The sequence below is a fragment of the Vigna unguiculata genome, chromosome 1 (assembly GCF_037176805.1).
Source record: "Vigna unguiculata cultivar grain cowpea cultivar isolate G323 ecotype 2 chromosome 1, ASM3717680v1, whole genome shotgun sequence".
Classification (NCBI taxonomy): Eukaryota; Viridiplantae; Streptophyta; class Magnoliopsida; order Fabales; family Fabaceae; genus Vigna; species Vigna unguiculata.
Window position 1 is genome coordinate 26,384,770 of NC_140792.1, and position 27,573 is coordinate 26,412,342.

The window sequence follows — 27,573 nt, forward strand, 5'->3', positions numbered from 1 at the left end:
ATGATCAAAAAATTATATTATTCTAGCCCCTCCAAAACTCTTGGTCAAGATCCGTCATTATAGCTTACCAATAACTGATTGCTTATGTTCAACTTTTCCAAGACCCAATACATCACTACAGTTTCATACCCTTCATTGTTCTGCAGTTTACCTAATCAGTAACTTAGTTTCCATCAATTTGCATGTGTCTCAACAATTGCACCTAACCACATTCTTATACCATTCTTCCAAATTGACAGCCCAATTAACCTCATTGTATCCATTTTGCTATAGCACCTTATTATGACTAATACCACAACAATTTATACAACACTTATTCCCTACTCACACTCCAGCTACTATTGTCTTGTAATAACACTCTCTTCCCATTCAAATCATGGAATTCACCCTCTAGTTTCTACATATCATCACCTAATGTTCTCATCCAATTACTACTTCCAACTCCCAAAAGTAGCACGAATCTACCTTTCCCAAAGCCAGCATCCCCTACAACTCTCGTAGACATAAAATTTTCCAATTTACTGAGAAGGCGCCTGGCGGCAAGCCTTGTGCCGCCAGGAGGTGCATACGGTTCTGGCGATTCCCAGAATTCCCGCACCTACACTGCTCCTCTCTCTCAATACTACTCCAATGCAAATGTATCACACACTCCCACTCAATCCCGCTTCATATGATATTAATTCGTAACCAAACCACTTCCATTAATTCCATGATATGATCAAATCTGACAATTTCCAATCCAAAACTAGCGTTCATAGTAATTTCACTAATTTAAATCCTCAATCTCATGTAATTCAGCAATATAACACACTCAATTGATGAATAATCTAAGGAACCCCAGATTTCCCGAGTCAGAATTAACCTAGACACATCAAAATATCAAAATCGAGCCAAAATGACTCGCATCACCTGGCGGTAGTTCATCACCGCCAGGCAGCTCAACAGAAGTCTACAAAACTAAATAAAATAGAATGTGTTGCCTGGCGGTCGGGAATTTACCGCCAGGCGGTTCTTCTTTGGAAACCCAGGTTACACTGTACTGGGATGAGTCACCTGGCGGCCACGAGCGACCTGCCAGGCGGTTTCTGGAAAATTTCCAGAAACCTAAAATTTTACGAAACAAGCAAAGCATGTGTGTTCAATTCAACATACATTTCATGCAATCTTTCTTAAACTTAAAACTAACGATTAAAACTCCCCTAACCTGGTTTCCTTTGCTAAACTTTGACACTTGAAAAGTTCTCCCTTGATCACCAAAGACCCTCCTTGGTTCTTCTCAATTCAATCCCCAAAGCTTCCCTCAATCCTCACCACTCTCTAATTTTCGTGCTCTGTTCTCTCACCTCAATGGCATCCTTGCAAAACCTTTCTCCTAACCTAAATTTTACCTTTTAATGGTGCCTTAATGTGGGTTAATGGCATAAAAACGAAAATGGTTTAATGTGGGTTTTTATTGTCATTCATTATTACATTATGGACTGTTTTTCAGCCACCTCTAGGTTGCCATTCAACTAGGGTTTTCCTCAACTTTTCATATTCAAGCCAAAACTCAGTTTAGCAAAAATAAAGTTTAATTTGGATTCTCCAAGGTTTGAACCCACAACCATGCCAATGCCAAGTCAATGCTAAACCACCAAGCCAATTCATGCTTCTTGCTAACTAATATAATTCGATAATTATATGGTCAATCATATTTTAAAAAATCATAATTAAATAACACACAATTAGCATACATAGGACTTGAACCCAAGTCCTCTCCATACAATTAAGTACTCTCAACCATTTGAGCTGGTACTTTTCCATGTCACCTTTATCAACATTTAATGTCATAAAGGTTCCCACTACCCGCATTTATTAATTAAGTATTTATTTAATTAATTAAATTCCATGGGTCTTACAAAAATTGCCTAATGGGGGACACGTACCGCCAGGCGCGTAGTGCCTCCGATCCATCAACACTGTAGATACTGCTTGGCGGGACAACCCACACCGCCAGGCGCACGCATTCCAGGAACCCACTGATTCTGCAGCTATCGCCTGGCAGGACCTCCTTTTCCGCCAGGCACCACTCGCACTAGGACCCCACTGTTTTCTAGCTATCGCCAGGCGCCACACCAGTAGTTGCACAATTACTGGTTTGATTGCACTGCAGACCCTTTCCACACTATTCTAATCATTGTGAGTCCTCTTGGTCTCTAAATTAGGTAATCCCAGCACCCGTGATGACTCATATATCACAGTTCCATCATATTTCCATATGATTAATAACTTCATTTTATACCTATACATGTTTACTTACCAATTCCATTTAAGTTGGCCAACCTAAGTTTACCAATAAATCACCGTGCTTAATTCAACATTTCCAACTTTACCATATACCACTATTAACCTCATACCTTTGGTACACTATTATTTACCCATAGGAGCCTAAGACTCATGACACACCATCCATATCTTAACCAAATTACCCCACACATCCATCTTGGCCAATTCCACTCACATTCAAAACATTAGCTTACCAAACCAAAATTTACATTATATTACACTTCATATAAGCATTCTTAAATAAATTGATACCATCCAAATTCTACGTTTTAAGCACCTACTTTAAGTTATGCATTAAGATTCCATCCTTTTTTACCCAAGGACATCCCCAAATCAATTCTTCCAATTCCAAATAAAATTGCACCAGAACCCACCCTAGTGCCTGCCATCCCAACCAAGCATTATCGCCGTCATTGTGCTGGTGCCTGGCGGCAAGTCCCGTGCCACCAGGCGGTACTTATAATTCTGGAAATTTTCCAGAATTTAGCACCTGTGAAAACTCCCTAAAAATCCCTTTCACCCAAAATTGACCAATTCATCACATAATTTGCACCCTTATTTGTATTCGAGTGACAATTATCATATAATACTCAAGTTCCAATCTAATTCGAGTCGCACTCTATTCTTAACTCATAAATTCTCAAGTTTTCAAACCCTAAGATGAGAGTTTGCTAAAACCTCAAAGTTTCCATTATCATCTCGTGAATTTCATAATTAATCACCTTCATTTGATTAGTTAAAGGTTCTCACACCCTTTCCACGAATCCAAAGTAACCCATAAACAGCTAGAATCGTACTCTGAAGTTAGCCCAAGTCACCTGCTCTTCGCGGGTCTACATTAGCTATTGCATCCCCACCCACCAGTACTCAGCGTCTGCCACAAGAAGGAATGTGACGAAGGTCAACTTCTGTGCATTAGTGCACCCAATCGCTCGACATATCTTCTCACACTTCCTCAGCCATGCATCTGCCTCGTCTGGAGTGGCCTTGCCAATGAACTTAGCTGGCGTGTGCCTCATGAAATCTTCCATAGTCACGGATCGAGTAGGTACAACTCTGGCTCTGGGTTGTGCTGCATTAGGCTACACTGCATCCACCATTCGATGAATCGCGTGTGCAATCTCATCAATCCCAGTATTATCCATTCTTCTCCAGTTTGCCAAAGCTTGTGCATGCCACATTTTAGTTGGATGAAACCACACAACTTAAGTCATGACTAAACCCAGAAACCCCAAAACACTAAAATTGAGCCAAATTGACTCGCGTCACCTGGCGGTTCCATCTTTGGAACCCCAAAAATAACCCAAAAAAGGATGAGTCCCTTGGCGGTTTCTAGAAAATTCCAGAAACACGAAAATTACATGATATAGGCAAGTTATATACGTCCAATTTTTCATACATTTCATACCATTTAACAACACAAAATAAAAGTACGGTTCCCGCTCCCCTTTTATGATGATTTTCCAACCCCCTTGGTTGCTAGGGCTTCCTTGCCCTTTCATCTTCACGCCAAAGGAAATTTTGGCAGAAAGAAAGTTTAATTTGGTTCCACCAAGGTTCGAACCCATAACCATTCCAACGTTCAATTCAATGAGCCATCCTTCAACCAATTCACATTTCATGATAACTCTTATAATGATATTACCACTCAACATGATCAAGCATAATTATTAAAAATAATTATAAATTAAATAGCACACACAATCCAATACTCTCCACCACTTAAGCTAGTACTTTTCCACGTCATACATGTCAGAATTAAATGTCATAAAGGCTCCCACTAACCGCATTTATTAATTATTTATTTATTTAATTAATTAAATTTCATGGGTCTTACAACCATTCTTGGCTGCTCCTTAGCCATCTAGGGTTTCCATGCCCTTTCACCTTCATGCCAAGGGAAATTTTGGCAAAAAGAAAGTTTGATTTGGGTTCACCAAGGTTTGAACCCATAACTATGCCATTGCCAAATCAATGTACAACCATTCAACCAATTCATGTTTTGTGATGGTTAATATAATTCTATAGTTCTCTCATCATTAAACATGCTTAAACATATTATTAAAAACAATAATAATTAAATAACACACAAATGGCATACATAGGACTTAAACCTAAGTCCTCTCACACAATCAAGTACTCCCAACCATTTAAGTTAGTACTTTTTCACGTCATATCAATCAATATTTAATGCCATAAAAGCTTTCACTACCCGCATTTATTAATTATTTATTTATTTAATTAATTAATTTTCATGGATCTTACATAAGTCAATTATGTGACAAAGGCTTTAAAGTCATGTTTGAACCAAATAATTGTTTTATATATGATGCACATGGTAGTATTGTTTTGATAGGAAAAAGAGTCAACAATATATATCTACTTTATTTGCATCATGCATCATTTAACATCCCTTGTTTGCTTACAAAAGAGGATGACACTTGGTTATGGCATAGGAGACTTTGTCACATACACATGCAGCATTTTAATCGGCTAAACAGAAAATAGTTCATTGAAGGACTACCAAAACTCAAGTTTGAAAAGGATAGAGTGTGTGAAGCATGCCAAAAAGGAAAACCGACCAAGGTCTCTTTTAAACCTAAAAATGTTGTTTCAACTGAAAGACCTTTAGAGATGCTTCACATGGATCTATTTGGTCCATCTCGAACCATGAGCCTTGGTGGCTTAGTCATAGTTGATGATTTCTCTCTAGGTACACATGGACTTTGTTCTTAGCTGCCAAAACTGACACTTTCCATGCTTTTAAAGAAAGTCTTGGCAAATCTGATGCAAAAGCGGATGAAGGTGTTTTTCTAGGCTATGTTATATAAAGTCATGCATATAGAGTCTATAATAAGATATTGATGACTGTTGAAGAGTCTATGCATGTTGTATTTGATGAAACTAACCCAAAATTGCAAGATCATGTGCCTAAGATTGCAGATGAAGAAGAATCAGTGCAGGAAAAGCAAATTGCTACAAAACTGGAATCTGCTGCAGGAGATCAGTCAGCTGAATAGGAAATTCAGTTGACTGAAAAAGTTGCAGACAGTAACTTACCCAAGGAGTGGATTGAACCTAAGGAATTATCAAAGGACAACATAATTGGTGACATAGAACAGGGAGTATCCACTAGACGCAAACTTGCATTCATTCAACATGTTGCATTTGTTTCTCAAATTGAACCTAAGAATGTGAATGATGCATTATGTGATAGTAATTGGGTTGTTGTTATGCAAGATGAACTTAATCAATTCACTAAGAATGATGTGTGGTCTCTTGTTCCTAAAATTGATGAAACGAATGTGATTGGTACAAAATGGGTGTTTAGGAATAAAATGGATGAAAATGGTAACATTGTTAGGAATAAGGCTAGGCTAGTTGCTAAAGGTTATAATCAAGAGGAAGGTATTGATTTTGATGAAACATATGCACTTGTAGCTAGGCTAGAAGCTGTGTGGTTATTGTTAGCATATGCATGCATGTATAACTTCAAACTTTCTCAAATGGATGTGAAAAGTTCATTCTTGAATGGTTTCTTAAATGAAGAAGTGTATGTATCACAACCCCCTGGCTTTGAAGATCACCTCTATCCTAATCATGTTTTCAAATTGAAAAAGGCTTTGTATGGTTTGAAACAAGCACCACGATAGTGGTATGAAAGGTTAAGCAACTTTCTTTTATCTAAAGAATATGCTAGAGGTGTTATTGATAAAACATTTTTCATTAGAAAGCATGCAAGTGATGTAATACTTGTTCAAGTATATGTAGATGATATAATCTTTGAATCAAATAATAACTCCATGTGTGAAGAGTTTGTTGCAGCTATGCAGGGAGAATTTGAGATGTCTATGATGGGTGAGCTAATCTACTTCCTAGGGCTGCAAGTGAAGCAACTCAAGCATGGGACATTTTTAAACCAGTCAAAATACTGTTTTGATCTACTGAAAAAGTTCAAAATGGAGGATTGCAAAGAGACTGCCACTCCAATTGCTACAAATTGCCTTATGGATGCAGATAAAGCTGGACAACAAGTTGATTCAACCAAATATAGAGGGTTAATTGGTTCCTTGCTATATCTAATCGCTAGTAGGCCGGATATACAATTTGGTGTTTGCTTGTGTGCAAGGTTTCAATCCAATCCAAAGGAATCACACTTCAAAGCTGCAAAAAGGATCCTTAAGTATCTTAAAGGGACAACTAATGTGGGACTATGGTATCCTAATGAATCTAACACTATTCTTAGTGATTTTTCAGATTCTGACTATGCAAGGTGCAAATTGGATAGGAAAAGCACAAGTGGTACGCCATCTACTTGGATCAAGCCTAATCTCATGGAATAGCAAGAAGCAAACATGTGTAGCACTCTCTACACTTGAGGTTGAGTACATAGCAGTTGGACATGCATGTGCTCAAAGCATATGGTTGAAGCATCAACTTATGGATAATGGTGTAAAGCTAGAGAAGGTACCTCTTTATTGTGATAATACAAGTGCAATCAACCTAACTAAGAATCCAATTCAGCATTCTAAAACTAAACACATTGAAATCAGACATCATTTCATAAGAGATCATATTCAAAAAGGTGATATTGAAATCATGTTTGTGAAAACTAAAAATCAATTGGCTTGTTAATCTTATTAGATCATGTGTGTGCTGCATTTAAAATGATAAAAATCTGCATAATTTGAAAACTGTCGGACTTTCAATCAGCTAAATTGGCAAATTCAACACATAGATTTCACTTAAACTGTCAAAATTTGTATAATTTGTGTTCTGGAACTGTTTTAATCTATTAATTCTCACAAAACAGCACATATATTTCATTTAAATTGGTCTAGTGTGAATTTCGTGTAATCTAAAATTTTTAGTCAGCTAAAACGGCAAATTTAACACATAGAGTTCACTTAAAAATGTCACTACACCAAAAATCAGTTTTCTGGTACAATTTTAGTCGAGTAACTCTGTATTTTTGTGTCAAAATCACTTATGCTGATATGGATTTGCTTGAATTGATTTTAATTGATTGACCTAGTCAAAATATGCATCACATGACTGTTTTTGGACTGTAGTGGTAGTATGCAACACCTATTACATCAGCTAAAATCAAATTTTTAGATTGCATTGACCATAAAGTGCTTTAATTGCATAATTTCCAATGAGCATGCATTAGTTGTGCACTGTTTGTGAGTCGATTGTTCATAAAACAGCATGGGAAACACATCACTACATCTCTGATACTGATTCCCTCACATTTAATTTTTGTGATTTCATGTACTGCATTGAAAACAGAATATCTACACAATTTAATTGACTGATTCTGAAAGTCAACATGCTGATTCTATAAATACTTGCATAAGCATCATGCATTGGCATTCTCATTTGCTAGTAAGAGCCAAACTTACAATTCACCATGTCTAGAAGATCACGAACAGCCCCCTCGGATGATGAAAGCTCTACCCCACCTACTCCATCCTCTCCAAATGCCATGAATCAAGGAAGGCTTGAGGTATGGTTTGAAGGCCATGAAGACAGAATTCAGACCTTCTTGATTGAGATCAATAAGAAGCAAATCATTCATCCTAAGTTGATTTGCATGTCATGGATAAGGGCAGAGAACTTTAGCAACCTTGAGCAACATCTCAAAGCTCAAAAATTGAAGACATTCCTTGAACTTTTGGGCAAGGTTTATCCGGATTTGGCGAAGGTGTTTTATGCCAACCTCAAGTCCAGCAATGGCATTCTCATAACAAGTGTCAAAGGTGTGGAGATGGAAATCAATAGGCAAACATGGAAGGATATGGTTGGCCTAAGGCAAAGAGGTGTGCAAGTTCGCAAAGGTGAAACTAGTGCAATGGATGAATTCAACAAAGTGCAATACTTCAACCAATGTGTGTGAAATCAAGGTGAGCAAACTAGAAACTTCCATGTGGGAAGGCTTCGTGTGGAGGAAAGGTTGCTAGCTATGGTGGTGACCAAAATCATCATGCCTAAGGGGAGTAATCATGCAACCTTGAATGAAGGTGATCTTGTGGTGATGTACTACATTCAAAATGGTGTGATGGTGGACTGGACATACACAATTCATGACCACATGATGAAGGCAAAGAGGGCTAACGGATTTCAAGCTTCCATATGTGGTGCTTATCTCCAAGTTCATTGAGCATTTTGGTGTGCATGTGGAAGGAGAGCTTGAGGAGTCTATTAGACTTCTAAATCATGTTTCTACACTGAATATGCACAAGATGAGATTCACCAAGATAGGCGACACTTGGCTGGTTGAAGGAGATCAAGGTGTAAATATTGAAGTTGGAGCAAATGACCATGAAGCGGGAACTAGTGGAGGAAACCAAGGGGAAGATGAACCATAGCCCATGGCAATTATGCTTTATAACCCTCCTGAAAATACTGGAACTGCATACTCCCAGTTTGAGAGAATGGTTCTCAACCAGCTGCAAGACCTCAACATGGCACAAAATGCACACCATGCTTATTGCATAACAAGGTTCCAAGACCTGGATGATCAGTTGCATAATGTTCAATGACTTTCTCTCCAATATCTACAACAGGGACAATCCTAGGAATAAATGAAGGGGATGGCTCATAGGTCATGCATCGCATTTTCGTGATGCGGTTTGTGTGTTTGTCTGTCTGTTCCGGTTTTTTAATCAGCTATTTTCTCATTTCAATCGACTGATTATATTAGTTTTCAGCTTCATGATGTATCTGTTATTTCTATTTCTGTTATGGTGTGCTTGTATTCGTATCAGCTGCCTTGATACACCCCTATGTTATTGTTTTAATGAAAATTTTCCTCTTTCCAAAATGATCTGTGCATTTACTTTCATTTGATGAATCCAAAAGGGAAGAAAAATGAGTGAAAATGAGTAAAATTGTGTTAAAATTCGAAAACCTGAAACAAATCTGCTGGAATCATATAATACTACAAACTTAATCTAAAATCTGAAGTTAAATCATATTACTAATGATAGGGGGAGCATATGCATATGTGATATGTATGTATGCTTGTGTTCTCTTGCTTGGTTGTGTGTTTGGAATATTGGTATCTTGTATGCAAAAACTTTTTCAGATTTCTCCATGGAACTTAGCTCATCAACTCAACTCGAGGATGTTGGCTTCATCAATTTAGAGGGAGATTGTTGACACAAGCAAGCTTGAAGCAAAGAATTGATAAAGCCATGTGCATGAAGATCATAGGTGTTTGATGAAGATTGATGAAGATCCTCTTGAATATCATGTTTTAGTGTGTTAAATCTAAAAATAACATGTTAAATGTAATGGTTTAGTGTTGTATCATGTTGGTAGGCTATATGACATAGGTTGGATGTCTTGTGTGCCTTAGTGTGTCTCTTTTAATGTGTTAAAATGGGTTTTAACAGGTTAAAAGGCTTGTTGTATATAGTTTCTGGTATAAATGCATTCAGTCAATTGAATTATTTTTCAATCGACTGATTTCACTTAAGATCAAGTGAAATCAGCTGACGGTACGAAAAGTTCAATCAATTGTTTTCACTTAAATCAGACTATATAAGTTGTGTTTTCGCGAGCAGAGGTATGAATATAAGTTTTTTGTGCACGAAACTGTTATTCTTCTCTGGAAAACTCTCTCTCTCTTAATACACAACTACAACTCGTGTTTTGAAGATCTTGATTGATCTTAGAGGCATTTTGACTTGTGAGTAGCTTGAAAAACACATGTATGGTTGGCTAGGGACAACCACCATCAAGTTTTGATGTTCTTGTGCCTCTGATTGATTTGCCTTATGTGAATATTTAAGTGTAGTGATTTGATATATAATTTTAATATTTACACATGACTATAAACTACCACATGGCACGACAATAACATGACACATTGGTCGATTATAAATTTTTAGAAAAAAATAAATAAAAATTTCACAACTTGACACATATCTTATACAAACATGTGTTAACTCTACCTCAACAAAAATGACCAAATTGAACCCGTACTAAACTTAACCAACCAAAATTATGAAGACCAAATTAAATTAAACCAAAAAATTACGGAATCAAATCTGTAATTATATAATTTATTTGCTATTCTTCTACCACCAAACACCCCCATCGTATTTCTTTTGTTCAACCATCTTCCCAACCAAACAAGTGTTAACCACGGCGCGACAAATTTGACCAATCACTTTTCCATGGTTTTTTCCAAAAAAATAGGCTTGAAAGCCTTAGAACTATGACATGTGTGCCTGTATTCCAATCAAATATAGCAACAGCCAACAGAACCAATCTACCAAAGTACTGTTTCAGGAATAAATGGATAGAAGCTAACTAGGAATCTGGCATGGAAACGAGATCATTGCAAGAGTTAACGTATGGTATGGAATTAATATAAATCGCAATTTGACAATTTCCAGGCAAGAAACAACAAATAAAAATGATCTCAAACTCGGCATTGCATATGCGTCTGTGCTTATTGCACGGACAATAAAAGAAAGAAATGTGTATTCCCGGTTGGCAATGGCATGTGGCGAACCTAACATGCAAAATTATATCATTCCTAACTACAAAGTTCTCAGAAAACGGGAAGGATGCGAGCAAAACCATCCTCCCAAAAATGTGACATACTCATACAATAAAAATGGAAACAATGTCTGAACTTGAAAAGAATATTATCCAACGAAGCTTGAGTTCCACCCAAGCAACTTCAGTCCTCTGATTATTTATGGTTCCTATTCACTGCCTTCTAACTTTCGTAAACAAACTATTGAGTGTCTCATCACTGGACATTTTACGCCTTTGCTAGCCCAGAATCAGGAGCTGCAGCTGGAGCAGCAGCAGGAGCAGGACCACCAGTTGTTGGCCTGGGAAGGTGGGAAATGTTCATTAGCACATCATATAAATAACGAAACATATAACGAAGTGTGGAACCGTATCATATAATAGCAATTGTGTAAACTTACAGCCCAACAAAGACTTTGAAAGCATCATATATTCCCCATTGGGCACCAGTAAGAGTTCCAATCATCACAATACGGAGGGGAAGACCACGGGTGAAGAGACCCCACAAACCAAGCTTACTCACCGCCTGCATTACATGATATATAGCATTAAAGAAAATTGATATGAACAGATGAACAGATATAATTAGAGACAACTACACAACAATGGCACCAAGTCTGCCACTCACATCACCAACTGTTGCTCCTTTAGCATTGTTCAGGAAAGAGACAAGATTATCAGCAGGATGAGACACGATTGCACAAAGCACACCAGCAATATATCCACCAGCAAAACTGACACCGAGTTGCAGGTTTTTGCTGCACTCATTCTTTGGTGTAGGAATGGCATGCTTATAGATAAGCTCCACTATGGTCTCAAATGAAGCAAACTTCATCATTGTGTCTGCAGGAAGGAACTTTTTATGTCATACAAGTCATATTATCAGGTACCTGGACCTTTTATATAAAGTTACAATTTAATGTATATAAAACAATGGTCAAACAATACAGCACAAAATTTGTAACTTCAACACCAATATTCACATTGGTGTTGAAAACCAAAAACTTGCAACCACCCAGAATAGGGCATGAACTCTTGAAGTACCAACAAAAACCGCTAGTCCAGCATCTCAAGAAATACTGAACAATGCACAAACAGCAATTTAGGGGGCACTAAACTATAAAGCAAATTATATAATGGGCCAACTTACATGGAATCTGTCGTCCCCACAAAGGCACTATTCCCTTGTACAGCCTGAAATCACAAGACATTCAATAGATCACATGCTAATCTTAAATCCAATAATAGACCAACATAGTATGATTTCAAACGCATCCTCTGCCAAACAATTATAGGAGTTAACAGTATCTGTAAGCATACCCCAAGGTTCCTTCAGATCTCACAAATTTTGGGAGCCCATCTGCCAAACCCCTAGCAAAGCCAGGCTGTGTTTGGACACGGACCTTCACAGCCTCAAAGGGGCAAAGAGCAACATCAGCAATAACCTCAGCAGAAGCGGAACCAGCAAGGTAAATCAAGGTCTTGTACTTGCTAGCATACTCTGGGCCAGCAATATCAGAATAATACTTCTTAAAGAACTCGTAGAATCCGAATTTGCAAGCACCCTGGGCACTGTAACCAAGCAAGGTAGGCACCCAACCACGGAAAAATCCCCTGAAGCCCTGCTCCTTAAGCAAAACCCCAAATCCAGACGTGATGTTCTTGTACTTAGAAGGGTCGATCTGAAATCAACAAGTAAACGTTAAAACATAAATCCAAGTAAAAATAAGTAAACAATTCCAATTTCAATTCCACTGGTATGCACAAGCTATTGACTGTAGGCCCAGTCTCCTCTAAAGAATACAAAGACAATAAACATCAATAGTTTATGAGAAAACTAATTCCTGATATTCTAACACATCCATAATATGCTATTCACGTGCAAGTGCAAGCAATATCAGCAACTAAATTTTATTATCAACCACCGAGATTACCTATTCTAGAGGACCTGGATCCTTAACGTCACAACACTAATAACAGATTCCGCACTTCATAATGTACCAAACTTCAATGTTCTTCACCTAATTATGTGCCTAACGAATAATATGATTCCCACGCGGAATAATACTCAGCACCTCAACGTAATACAGCGCTACTACAGCTACAAAATCCAAAAATACATGGTAGACTCACTAAACTAGAAATACATGAATAGCATATATCATAAAGTAGAAAAAAGACGAAATAGACCAGAAATTAAACGACATACGAGGCTAACGATTTTTCAACTAAACAAACAGCCAGACCTAGCAGATCTAATTAACCAAGACATAATAATCACGACCTTATACCGGAAAATACTTCAAAGAAAATCACAGATCTAACAAAAACGAAGACAAGTGGCAAAAACAACACACAATCGAGCGAAAACAGTTAAATCTAAGAACAACAAGTCAGATCGTGATAAACAAAATACATAGAGATAAAGAGAAATAGAGAGACAGGAAGATAGACAGAGAGACCTGCATATTACACTTGACAAGGTCAAGAGGAGTGACGGCCATGTGAGTAAGGCCACAGCTGAGGATTCCACCGGCAGTACAGGCGGCGTAGAAGGCGGGAGAGTACAGCTCGATCTTGCGTGACTCGCTAGGAGAGGGAATCATGATGCCACGCGATCCGGCATCGAGGTTTGCCGGCGGTGCCGAAGGTGCGGCGGCGGCTGCGGCGGCGGTGGAGTGGAGCATACGGTGGAGTGGAAGCGTCTTGGAGGAAGAGGAGTAGAGGAAGGAGGGGATGAGAGAGTTGCGGCCAGAAGAAGAGTCGGAGATAGCCATTAGGTCAGAGAATAGATGAGAAAGACGCAGACAAAGGGAAAAGGGTCAGAAGCGTCAAAGGAAAGCGAGAGAGAAGGAAAGGATCTCTCTCTATAATTTTTCCAATGCCTCTTCTGCGTTTGGTTCCAAGATCTTGGCTTCTCTTTGCGACTACTTTATATTGTTGGTGCCATTTTTGTGCAGAGAGAAAATGCCCCCACTAACCTATCTGAATTACCGTCTTGACACTCTGGGAAATGGAACAGTAACTGTTTAGAAATGAGAGAATATAGGAGAATGAAATCCTGATTGAACCTGGTTAATATTCTTTTTGGTTAGTAAACTATTTCCATCAATAGTTAATATTCATTTTGGTACCATTGAACCTGATTAGTATCTTTTTCCTACCATAATTAATACATGTTGTGCTATAATAATGCACTTTTAATACTTTTGCAATTTATAATACTACATTATTTATTATTCTTCCAATTTATCACAATAATGTAGATATGCTACATAAATTCCCTCGAACACATAATAGTACTAGAAATTTTTCAAATATGGTTCTGTTGCTCAAATTTGAATTGCCTACACCAACTACATGTCTACATTGTCATGCACAATTATTTTATCATGAATCACGTGATATGTGTTGCTCTGGTGGAAAAGTGTTACATCCACGTGTCCCTCCTCCACATGAGCTGCTTCAAATATTTTCATATCAAACATATGAAAGTAGACATTTTAGACAAATATAAGAAGTTACAATCATGTCTTTTCATTCACTTCTCTTGGTGTTCATATGGATGAAACTAGCAAATGGTCGTGGTATATATAGTTTTCGTGCTAAAGGTGAAATCTATGATAGGATAAGAGGATTTTATCCAAATGATGGGTCCAGACCCCGGTTTTTGCAATTGTACATTTATGACACTGAACATGAATTACAAAATAGAATGTTGAAAAACCCTCAACTTCATCAAATTATTGTTCATAAATTGCAACAAATATTACACTGGTGCAATCCTTTTGTGCATGTATTTCGACAACTTGCTCAAGAACCAAATATTCAGATATGTTCTTAACTCATTAAAGAGCGCCTTGCGAATCAACCACAATATAATCTTCCAACTGCATCTCAAGTAGCAGTTGTATACGGGTCCTAGACATCAATCTTTATTTGGCCTCTCAATTAAAGAAATGGTTAAGGATGTAAATGTATGATACTTTCATTTACTAATTTTTTTTCTACATCATGTATGTAGTAAATATATATTTTAGTTTTTTAACGAATGTATATTTATAGACACCTACTAAAATAGTTTGTATATTTATAGATAACTACCATGGACTCCATCACATATAATTCATTAACCCCAAATCTTGATCAAATGTATTAAATATTAGTTGATACACAATCTTACGAATTAGTAATTTACTGCTTTCTTTTTCAACCAATCTACGTAGTATACCCATCATAAATTGTCATTGATTATTCTTAATATTATACATATACCTACATAAAAAAGCGAACACACAGGCGTTGCCGCGCCTGTGTTTTTGTAAGACCCATTTTTATTCCTGCCCTAAAAGTTAGTGGGCTGCCTTACAGTATTGGGCCTAAAGGCCGGCCCATAGGATAAAAACCTGTTTCAGTTGCCCTAACACTCACACTTTCTGCATTCTCAGATTCGCAGTCGCCTCCTTCCCTGTTTCCGCACTAGAGCTCTGCTAGGGTTCCAACGTTCTTCAGATTTACGTTTAGCTTGGCCATTGTTCTGCTCACGTAAGTACCCTTAACCCTTACCGCCTCTGTTTTGTATAGCTTTCACAGTAACAGTGGAGACTCTTTTATAACTCGTTTTACCCACTGTTCCAGTTGCGAATTGGGCCCTAGAGCTGCTGTGCTCCTTGGTTACGCGTCGAAGGTCCTGTACGAACCTATTTCCAGGTACGGGAAGTTAGGGTTCTAGTTTCGACTCTTTTAGAACTGTTTTTGTGTTGGTTGTTACATTGTATGGTTGGAATCTGTCGTTTTGATGTGTGAAACGCTTTGTATGTGTTGTTTGGCCAGAAAACATGGCGGTACAGCGAAGAACAGTGGCGAGACCTGTTAATCTCGCCCAAGCGAGTCCATCTCGCCTAGGCGAGATGAAACAGGGAGCTCGCCTAAGTTTTTTTGCGTGAAAAGTCGCCCAGGCGGCTCGCTCAATTTTTGAGCGAGCAGGCAACTCGCCCAAGCGAGAGGGATCTCGCTTAAGCGAGATCCCGTGTTGCCCATGCCCTAGTTTTTGGCGCTCTCGCCTAGGCGAGGGCGAGGCTCGCCTGAGCGAGCACGTCTCGCCTGAGCGAGACCCCTCAGCCTGAGCGAGATGCTGGGCGAGACAGTGCTGTGATTTGGATGTTTAATGCTTCTCGAGTGATCCATGTTGGTTGAGTATGATTGTATGATGATGAACATGTATGTAATGGAACATGAAGTATATTTTTGGCATGATTCATGAATTGTGGATGAATGGGTTGGTATGAGGCTTAACGTGAGAAATGAATGTGTGGTTTGAAATTAAAGGAACATGATATTGACATGAGACTAGGCCCCAGACTCATTGGGGTGGTGATGATCGGAGGTATGGATTTGAGATGTGATTGATATGAGGATTAAACTTCAAGGGTTGTTATGGAATTGAAAAATATAATTCAATATTCTCTTATTGCTGATTTTTGACTGTTAGTCCGTGTCAGCGTGTAAATTCCTTGAGGTCTCTACGTGAGACCTCTGGGGTTGCGCTTCAGTGGTCGGGACGTAATTCCATGGCCCCTGTTAGTGGGTGCCCATGGTGGTGCCCCATCTGTATAACTAGGTAAGGATTCAAGGTAAGGACTGCATCCTGACACTCTAAGGGGCCAGTTAGTCTCACTTAGAGCAGACTGACTCCTGTGGTGAGAGTAGCAGGAGACCTGAAATTCATTAAGGGCTAACCTTGTGGTGAGGGAGATATGATTCATCGTAACACTTGTAACACATAGCTCGGAGATGAGCAGCTCAGAGTCGAGCAGGAGTATTCACCACAAGTGCGAGCGTCCGCTGAATCCGACCAAGTTATACGTATCCGGATGAGTCGAGTCGAGTCGTAGTGTATTGGATGAAGAGTCATAACATGTGTGGTTGCTATGTGGTTATGAGATGAGGAAAAATATATTTGACTGCATGATGAATATGTTGTTGGCTCTAGCTTACCCGTTTTATTGCATGGTTATGATGTATGTGGCTGTTCTCTCTTGCGATGATCATCAATTTGGTTGATGGGAGCAGATGGGCGAGGTTCTCATGGTCAACAGGCGAATGGTGATTCCGCTGCTTAGCCATTTGGGCTGGAGTTTTCCTTGTGTTTTATTTAGGGTTATGGCCCATGTATCTCCTTCTGTATTTCTACGCTACACTCTAAGTTGTATTCGTATTCAGCTATCCTGCTTTTTGGCATCGTGGTGTGCCTAGTTTTGTAGGGGTGATGTTGGGAACCCCAGGACTGCGTTGTTATGCTATCTTATGTGTGGCGTTTCCTTTAATTGCATTTATAAATTAAATGGGACGTTACAGTTTTCGCTAGATAAATCAAAATACTAATTTTACCCTTTAAATATAATAGTTTATTAAATTTTTAAAAATTGACTGTTACTTTTACAAGCTTTTTATAAAATCGGCTATCTTTGCTTCTTCTCTTCTTATTTATTTATCAATGGTTATTTTTTCATTTGTTCTCATATATTTTATTTTATTTTTAATAAATATAATTTTAGTTTATATATTAACTTAATAACATTACAATATTATAATATCACACATATTTGAAAAATGCATACACAAGCACGATACCGCATGTGTTTATGTTAGTATAGAATAATGAGATTAGAAACACATAACTCAACAAGAAAAAATATATCGGAAACAATATAAATATACGAAATGATAATTATCTACTCTTACTTGAATATTTGAAGATTTTAGTTTCATTTCTGTACCGTAACATTTCTTTCTTTTTTTTTAGGCTAGGTGTTCTTTTCTTTCTAGGTTGCAAATATCCATCTAATTGTGATCATATCTATAAAAAAATTGGTAATGATTGTACTTTCACAACTCTTAATTGTCTCTTAGGATTTGACGATTCTATAAAATTTCACGAAATGAAAAAGTGAGATGAGAGTCATTATTATACGAAGTTTCAATTTATCTAAGTTCTTAGATTTATCAAACAAAAAATGTTAAATGAAACCTTAGATATGCTAATCTTTGAGCCAAATGTATTTTGGATTAACCATTTTGCATCTATCATAATATTTGGTTATTCATAAAGTGTATATGAAATTACTCAAATCATTTAATAGTAGTAATGTTAAACATTGTATAAAAAGAGTAATTGTATATTACAAATTTGGAATGTTAAATGATTAAATTAATTATTTTAAAAATAAAGGACTAGATAAAACAAGATTTAAAAAATAAAAGAACTATTTATATAATTTAATATTTACATAATGTTATTTTAAAATATAAATAATTTAAATGATTTGAAAAATAAAATGAGATCAATTTATTTATAATGACATGAATATAAGTCCATCCGTATTTAGATTGAGTTTGATTTTCAGTGTATTTGTTATATTATTATTCAATAAGTATAAACATATTATTATATATGATAGTTTGTGATTGAATAATCATGTATTTTTCCCCCTACATATTATAATTCAATACATTTACTTTAATAAATTGTATTATTAAAATCACAATTTAGATTAATATATATTTGAGTTCCATAAGTCTTAATGATTATTTTAAATTTACATTTATAAAATTTAATTTAAATATTTTAAAATTTAATCAAAACAAAATTATATATTTACCGTGTGAAGCTACTCTAACTCTAACAAATTAAATAACTTCTGATAGAATATAATTTTTTTATTTTATAGTTATATTAAATTACTTTTAGAAAAAAAAAAATCAAATAGTTCATATTTACATAATATAATTTCATACTTTGTAATTACATATTACATTAATTTTTAAAAAATGTAATCAAATAGTCCATATTTATATGTATTTTAATAATTGTATACTATATCAATTTTAATGGGTATAGATGGAATATTAAATAATTTTATATTGATAATTCTTTTTAGTCATGATGAAGGTGATAGGAATTGTTAATTCAACAATAAATTATGCAATTGAAAGATATTGAAGGTGTAATAATTACTATAATTCATAACTATATCATTTATGCAATTGAAAGATATTGAAGGTGTAATAATTACTATAATTCATAACTATATCATTTAATCTCTTTATATATTTTAATGATTATTTTAAATTACATTGATAAAATTTAATTTTAATATTTTTAAATTTGAATAAAAACAAAGTTATATACTTACCTTGTGTGCGAAAGCAATATACCATGGCCAGGTTCTCTTCCATAAGCATAGTCTAAGATTTTATTTTTCATAGGAATATGGTCATTTGAATTAGGCATTTGAATGTGGTGCGCACGTAATTAAAAGAATAATGAATGGTATTTGTTGTTGCATGTATAGTCAAGAGGGACGGGCGAAAAGGGACGGTGGTGGGATATTCTTTCGTCATACTTTTGGAATCATCAACCTTTCCATTCTTATATTTTCATTAACATTTTAGATAGAAAAAGTTCTCAAATCTTTCATTCAATTAGAAAAAGAAAATATGATACATAAATTTAAAATATAATGGTGTATTTTAGATTTAATAGACTTCTTTATTTTAATATTTATGGTTTATTTAATACTATATTTTAGGTTTTTTATTTTTAATTTAATTTTCATTTTATTTAAAAGAAGTTAATGTGATTCTATGATTAAATTGGTGTTAACATCGTCCAAAGTCAGTGTAAATATTCAAGTAAACTTTTTATTTATAGAATTATCTAACACAACATGTGTTTATTCAATGTGGCCTATGAATTGGTTAATTGGAACTTCAAGTTTGCAAAATTTGTTATTGAAAAAATGGTCGAGGAGAGTGAACTTATAGAGATTGGAGATTAGACTTTTCAACAACATCTTGCAAATTAGTAAAACAATAAAATTCTTATCCAAATTAAACAAAAAACATTTATAAAAAAAAAAATCTAAAAAATAGATCTAAAAAATATATTACATAAATTTGCAAAAAAGACAATTCAATGACTTTTATTTACCTCTTTAGTACAGAAAACTTATTCTTCGTCGAGAGAGAGAAAGTAAAGGAAAAAGTAAACTTTTTGTCCATATTTTGTCATACTTTGATTTCATTTTCAAGACCAAGAGAATAATCAATAATTTTAAAAGCAATAATTTAATAACAAGTCAGAGATTAAATAATAATACGGGTACAAAACCATAAGAAGGATAATAAAGCAAATGGAAAGAATCACATAGCGTTGTAAATTAGGCCAAGGTAAGAGGAGTTGTTGAAGTTAAGCCTCATCACCCCATCACATGGATTTTTTGTTCCCAACTACTTGTTAATGCAAAGTCGTCACATTTGTCAAGAATAACAAGAAGCAAGTGTGTGCTAACATGATTGTTCCTACTATTATTTTTGTGGCCAAGAGAGTCTCCAAGTTGGGTCAATAGAAAGTTACTGTAAAACCAAATGTCTTTCACAAACTAGGCTTAAATCTCAATGCCAACCCCATAAACCCAGAACCCAAAAAAAGAAAATAAGGCACAACCCAAGACATTAGAACTACATTAACCATGGACAAAAAATACAATTATTTGAGATCCGTGATTTAGGTATTCTGGTAAGGAAATGAAGGGAGGGAAAAGGAAAAAAATTTTAGCTAGGAATATAGAGTTTCTGGTTGGTAAGTAAACTTGGGAATAAAACAATACAATGAATGAGGTTAGAATTGTCACTTTGTCATTCACATTGCCATGTTATCAACCTCTAAACATTGTCAACACCAATTTAATGGAATGAACCACATTGACTCCTTTTAAATAAAATAGAGATTGAATTGAGAACAAACAAAAAAAAAAAATTAAGGGATCACATTGAATAAACCTCACCAATATTGTGACCAAAAAACCTATTAAACCTTTACTTTATTATTCCATGTATTTTTATAAGAGTAAATAAGACCTTTAAAACCTAAGACTAATCTAATCTTCTATTCGGATCTTTATGTGAATTGATAAGTTTACATTTAATGTGTATCTTAATATATTTGAGTGATTGAGATCTTACAAAAGACACTTCAATGCTTAAGTTAAGTTGTATGCAACCCAACAATTAGTATGCAATAAAATGTGTCCCTTACCTATGGAGGTTATGCATTATTTATACTATTATGGGGTTAGCTTTTTACCTATGGGCTTTGTATAGGTCCAAATCTCTTGTGACCTAACTTATAATGGGTGACTTAATAATTGATTATCAGTTCAATAACTTTGATTAGTGGCTAGATTTTGTACAAATGGAGGGTTATTAGCTATTTTAGTGAGGTGTTTTATGATTAGCTAGAAAGTGGGATTTGATCTAGTGTACATCTAATATGTCGTCGGTCTCATAAGTAGACAGATATGCCTTGGTCAAATATCAAGGTGCATTTTGGTAGTCGAGTGGTCAAGCATATGGCATTCGTTTGTTGAGTGATTTAGTGCATATTATACAATAACCTCCCAAGCTTAAGTAAACAAAGATTGATGAAGAGTTATGAAAAGAAAAAAAGAAAAATACTCTTCTTAGTCAATATGTGTCCATGCCAAGACCTATACTACTCCTAAAACATTTATTTAAAACTAATATTGTTGCATTTAATCGATTATTACAAGGTGATAATTGATTATTTTAACTAAAATTTAAAAAATAGTTAGAACGTCTCTATGTAATAATCAATTATAGCACGTGTTAATCAATTAAACACACTCCTTGTTTATTGCTACATTAAGAGCCAAGTGGTGACGATAGAGAAAGGTGAGAAGGTCATGAAATAATTAGTGTGAGTTAGTGGTTTATCTCACAATACACCCTCACAATTCTTGTTGTTATCACTGTGTTGCACTTGTTAGGTCATGTGTGTGCCTGATATTCATGAGTGCTCTAGAGATCATGTCAAGATCTCATACAAGCAGGCCCACTCGACATTCATATAGGTTATTTCATCAAGTGTATGCTACAAATCACACAACATCCGTAAGGGATATGAAAATCATTAAAACTTTGTTTCACCTAAAATTCTTATCCATATAGAATTTTAATTACAAAGTTTAACCTCTCAATAGTGCAATCTCTAGCACTTTCACACACATCATAAGAATGGAAAAAATTGATTTTAACTCAATTTAGTGTTATCAGAACCAACAAGTGACTTGTTTTATCCATATGAACCTTATTCATGGGATCTCTAATCATAAAGGTTGGGTTATCATCACTTGTTTGTTTGCAAGTGGCTCAATTCTCATTCCCTTCGATGTTTCTAATATCGTATTTCTTCTTAGGGTTTTGTTAGAGGATTTGCTAAATCCATTCTGACTTCACACAGTAAATGGAAATAGTTCCACTCTTTAGTTATAGTTATTGTTGATTCACAATCACAATGTATTAACACATTTCATTCCTAGTGGAATGTTAGTTAAGAAGTTCGTCAACTACTCAACTTTACTACCAATCATTTCAAGAGCAATAAACTCATATTTCATTACTGATCTAGCAATAATGTTTGCCTAGATTATCTCCATGTAATCACACTACTCCCAATGTGAATACATAATCACTAGTGAATTTTGTCTTGTCTGAATTAGAGATCCAGGTAGCATCATTGTACACTTCTAATATAGCGGGAAATCCACTATATTCAATGGCATAATCCATTAAATCTCTTAAATATCTCATAAGTCTCAGTATTCCTAATTAGAATATTAAGTGTATCTTCTCAATCTACCTACTGCATAAGCAATATCTGGTTTAGAAATGCATTAAAATAGTAAGCTCCCAAATATTTAGGCATACTGAGGTTGAGAAAAATAAGTCTCCTATATTTTTCTTTAATTCAAAGTTAGCATCATAAGGGATATTGTTAACTCAATTTTATAGTGTCGCGCTTAGAGTTAAACAAAACCTAAATTATTCCCCCTAACGAAGTATAGGGAAAATCACTCAAAATCAAATCCAAGGAAATGGTCCATATCGAGCATAGCTTGTATAATTAAATCTTGCTAAAAATGGAATAAAAGAAAACAAGTGGGGGAAAAAGGAATAAAATAAAGAAAAGAAACTAAATGAAAGTGCTAAATTTTTATTCAATTAACAACTAAACTAAATGCATGAATGTACGTATGTCATGAATGCAATGCATGGGTAAATTCTAATGGAATAAGGGATGGTGAATTGACTAAAATGTTGAATGAAGAAGTGTCTAGATGAATGCTTAAGGCATGAAAAGTTTATGAAAATGCAAGTTGAAATAATATAAAGCATTCTAGTATGAAAGTGAATGAGAGCACCATGAATGCAACACTAATTGGATCTGTGATAGTAAAAGAACGTGGGTGCACAAATGGTTTATATGAACCTAGCATGATGATGAATCAATAAAGACCAATCGGTGACAATAAAATAAAACAGAACAAAAATCCAAGAAGTATGACAATATTGATTTCAGCATAATACAACAACAGAACTTGCTTTGTGATAGCAGTGAATCAGGAGATGTTCATACATAATGCTACTCAAAATGATTCCAAAATATAGCAAGAAAAATGCATATGCAGATTCGAAGTTTCTTTTATCAAATGTAAGACAAACACATGTGGAATTAGCTAAAAGCATGCATGAAACTAAATTGCAACATTAAACCCATCTGTGACAGCAATGGTCAATACGTGGCAGTGGCAATAAATAATTAGTCATGCATATTCATAAAAGAGAGATTGAGTACAAAAATACATTCCAAATGAGAAGACTAAATTCTCAAGCATCAACAACCACCAAATGTAATTCAAGTTCTCTAGACAGATTTGAACTTCCAAAATAACTTAAGCAAACAGGTTCATATCCTTGTGCAATGCAAATGTGGCATGAGTTACTTATGTAGATGCAAGTGTGTGACAATAGTGAATCAACATATAACAACAATAGAATTATAGCCCAAATTCACATCAGAATTGATTCACTACAGAGCTTTAAAGGTGGAACGTGTGTGGATGCAAAGATACTCTAAATTAGGTTAAAACATAGATGAATGAATGGATGTAAGATGGTGATGAAGGATTTCAGATGCACGTAGAATGCCCAGTCGGAATGGAATATGCACCACATGAAATACAATAGAGTTGTAATATTAATATGACTAGTAAAACCAAAAGTGGTAGCACTCAAAATCCAAGTGACAACCTTTTGATTTAAAAGGAATAAGACTAATGTAGATGCACAAATTAACTATGCATGAAAATGAAATTTCCTCCCAAAATCACTAATAAGAAAATATGACTATAAACTATTTACTACAAGAATTTAAAGTAGACAAGAAAAGTAAAATAGGTGCAAAATCTTAATACAATGGAGTAAACTTAAAATTGAAATCCAGTGTAGTGAATGGACAAGGATTTCTCTACACTCAAGAAGACATCTTGATAATGTGTGCCCACTTTGGGGTCACATAGTCCCTAAAAGGAACCATTGATGTGTGTAGATCTTACCCAAGATCAAATCAATGACTCGGAAACAAGAACTGAAATGAAAACTAGAAAGCACTAAAGGAATTTAAAAGCATCAGAAATTTAAGGCTAAAACATAAAAATTCAAGCAAGAGTAAAGTAGTAGAAACATAAATTGATAATCAAAAATGAAATTTGAACGGTTTCTTTCATGGCAAAATCGAAAGAGGATTACACGAGTTCAAGAGAAATGCTAAAATTAAAATGGTGAAAGGGAGCTCACTTAGCAATCCCAACCACTTTATGCTCACGATCAACCAAATTGAACTATTCACATACTAAGGAAAAATCCAATATCTGAAGGCCACTTTGTGCTCATCAAATATGGAAAACCCTCTTATAGTGCACTTTCTCTCCCTCGCGTAAGGACCTCGAACCCTAGCTCTCACCACAAAAGTTTCTCATGCACAGTCTCTAGATCTCATTCACAAAAACCTAAATTTGCCCTTTTGAACCCCAAAAGAAAAACTGAAAAGAACATGAAAAACCTAACCTTATCTCCTTGCTCTCGAATCCAAAATCGCCAATCTCAAAACCCTTTTTCCTTGCCCTTGATCAGCTTGACTTCTCATTCTTCGTTCATCATGAATCAACCACGCTTTCAGTCCAATTTGATGTTCAAATCATCTCCATCCATCACGATTAGTGTTGGCTCCATTCTCTCGGACCAGGATCTCATGTATCATATTCGCGTATAATCTTCCATTTGGCTCGTGTAGTGCAGGGATGCTTAATTGAGTTGTGTGTTTTGCTTGTTTGTTGTTGGGTTGAGCTATCTGTTTTGATTAGTGAGAGGCTGGTTCAAGTAGGGACTGTTCTGCAAAGAAGAAAAAAAATAGAGTCAAGGGTTTGAAACCTAAGAACAACAAAAAGAAAGGGCCTCCTAAAAACTAATTTATTCTAAAAAAGAAGTCTTAAAAAGAAGAGAACTAAAATGCAACAAAATACTATTAAAACCAACATATTTACCACATTTTATTGAAAACTAAATTTTCCTAAGCAAGTAATAAAAACTAGTTAATTAAAAACATACAAATACTTATTTAAACTAAAACTAAACTTTTAGAAAGGAAAAATAATGAAAAATGGAATGATAATAGATATTCACTCGTAAGTATTCTCATATATTGTTTTAGGATACTCCCTTCCTTATGATTTTAACTTTTAAAATCACATTGGCTTCACGTAGAACTTATATTTTAATGTTAAATCCTAGAAGCAACTTGTTCTAGGTATTATCTCATTGCATATATCCATGATTAGCATGTCATCCACATATAAATATATAATGATATATTCTCTATAAATATCATTAGGTGAAAAGTCATCACAATAATTTATTTTCTTTTAAAAATGGGATTATATTTTCTCAAATGATAAATTTTTAAAATTTTCCTCCAATTGAATGAGTAATATTACTCTCATCTCCACAATGTTAAATATTTAAGATTGGTAAATGGACAAATACGTGGCCATGCTCATATGATCGGAATATAGGGAGTACACGAAACTACTCAAGTACCTTATAATGGTTCGCTGCATCATTCACCATGTTAGCTTCATCCTTCAAGACAAGCTCTCGATCTATTCCCACTCTATTTTCCATTCTTCCATGTGTTTTTTTCCTCATAAAGAGGAGGAGTTGAAATTAAATAGAGGGGTGGACGAAGTAAGATCCACAAGAGCCCAACTTCATCTTATTATTCCAAAATAGGAATTATAAGTCTTGAAATGGTTGAAATGCCAAGAAAAGGGGGTTGAATTGGCTAGTTAAAAATTTAAGCAATCTTTAAAGGCTAAAAACTATCTTTAATTGAATCAACCCAACCAGCAAGTAAGGATGCAAACACCTTTGGACTGTACACATTCAACCGATCAAAAACAGAGTTAGTCGATCGATTTTGTTACACAAATGCAGTACTAATATAATCAATCGGTTGAATCAGAAAAACATTCGACTAAAATACTAGGAAAAATGCATAAATGCAGATTCATGATTTAAAGCAAGATCAATGTACAAGATCAGTCAAGACAGGTTCCCATGAGTTATACAAACATGATCAATGCTACAGATAATGCCAAAACACTCAAGAATGTTAAAAAGATGGTTTAGATCCAATTCTTTAAACTTTAAATGATTATGCAAGAGAGAATGGTTAGAGAAAAGGGTGATGCACAAGATTTTTATACTGGTTCTCTCAAACTTGAGCTACATCTAGTTTGTCAAGGCAATCCGAGTCTGACTTTGTACTATTTCAAAAGATTTACAAAGTTTACACCCTTACACTTTCAAAATATGAAAAAACGCACACAAGACTCTTAGATCACACAAGAATCACACCAGCATAGCAAGACACCCCTTGTAAGCCTAGAAAACCACCAGGCACCCACACAAAGCTTGAGAAAGATCAAACCTCAGCGGTAGTACAACCCTACCTACCACAACTACCTTCTTCAAGCTTCAAACACCAAGCAAAAAAGCTCCAAGAATTGATCCAAGATCAATCTTCACAAGCTACAATTGTATGACCATGAAAGAGAGAGATTTCCCAAGTTTCCAAAATGGTTTCGCGCTAAAAAATGTCCTTCGTACCTCTCTTTCGAAAAATACAACTTTAATAGTCAAATTGTTACAAAATTCAACAGGTTGATTTTCAAATCAATCAGTTTATTTCACTTAAGTGAAATCAGTCGATTAAAAAATAAATCAACTAATTCAATAAGCATTGGTTAGAACTACTGCAACTGATGAGTCATTATTTGCCCTTATTTCATTGCCTTTTTGTGCCCATCTTGAGGGTTGTTTAGTGCTTAATTGTCTTTTGTTAGTGCATTTTCCTCAATTGGGCTTCATTGGGCCATTATTCCGAATTTTGAGTAATTTGGCATTAATTGGTCTAATTTTTGTTTCTAATTGTTTTTAGGTATTTTGTGGAGCAAAATTTTGGAGCTTGGACATTAATCTTAAGATGAAGATAGTGTTTCCACATCATTGTCACGTCTGTGTCATGTCATTTAGTTTGTCTACGTCACTAGGTCACCATTTTTTAGCCCATAGTGGCATTTTTGTAATTCTAAGTGGCATAATGACAGTTTTGTAATTACAAGCAACTGTGGTGATGTGACCATGTTTTTTTAGGGTTTCCTTAGAGTAGCAGCGCACTCTTTTCTTCTCAATTCAGTTTTAACATTCTAAGGA

The 27,573-nt window shown here is 35.3% G+C and overlaps 1 protein-coding gene and 1 long non-coding RNA gene across 2 annotated transcripts; one reads left to right on the plus strand and one right to left on the minus strand.

The window, feature by feature from the left end:
* Positions 1-10,754: 10,754 nt before the first annotated feature.
* On the minus strand, positions 10,755-13,795 carry LOC114186072 (mitochondrial phosphate carrier protein 3, mitochondrial-like). Its single transcript, XM_028074088.2, has 6 exons — positions 13,341-13,795; positions 12,199-12,560; positions 12,029-12,072; positions 11,507-11,721; positions 11,280-11,404; positions 10,755-11,180 (listed from the first exon to the last, which is right to left on the minus strand). The coding sequence occupies exons 1-6, from the start codon at positions 13,653-13,655 to the stop codon at positions 11,108-11,110; spliced, it is 1,134 nt and encodes a 377-aa protein (XP_027929889.1). The 5' UTR covers positions 13,656-13,795; the 3' UTR covers positions 10,755-11,107.
* Positions 11,623-17,258, plus strand: LOC146888818 (uncharacterized). Its single transcript, XR_014993469.1, has 4 exons — positions 11,623-11,764; positions 15,327-15,423; positions 15,517-15,588; positions 16,951-17,258. It is a non-coding gene; the product is annotated as an uncharacterized LOC146888818 (long non-coding RNA).
* The last annotated feature ends 10,315 nt before the right edge of the window (positions 17,259-27,573 follow it).

Coding starts and splice junctions, on each gene's coding strand:
- LOC114186072 (XM_028074088.2), bottom strand. CDS start 13,655: ATGGCTATCTCCGACTCTTCTTCTGGCCGCAACTCTCTCATCCCCTCC. Junction 11,405..11,506: donor AAGGAGCAACAGTTGGTGAT/GTGAGTGGCAGA, acceptor CATGTAATGCAG/GCGGTGAGTAAGCTTGGTTT. Junction 11,181..11,279: donor TTCAAAGTCTTTGTTGGGCT/GTAAGTTTACAC, acceptor CCACCTTCCCAG/GCCAACAACTGGTGGTCCTG.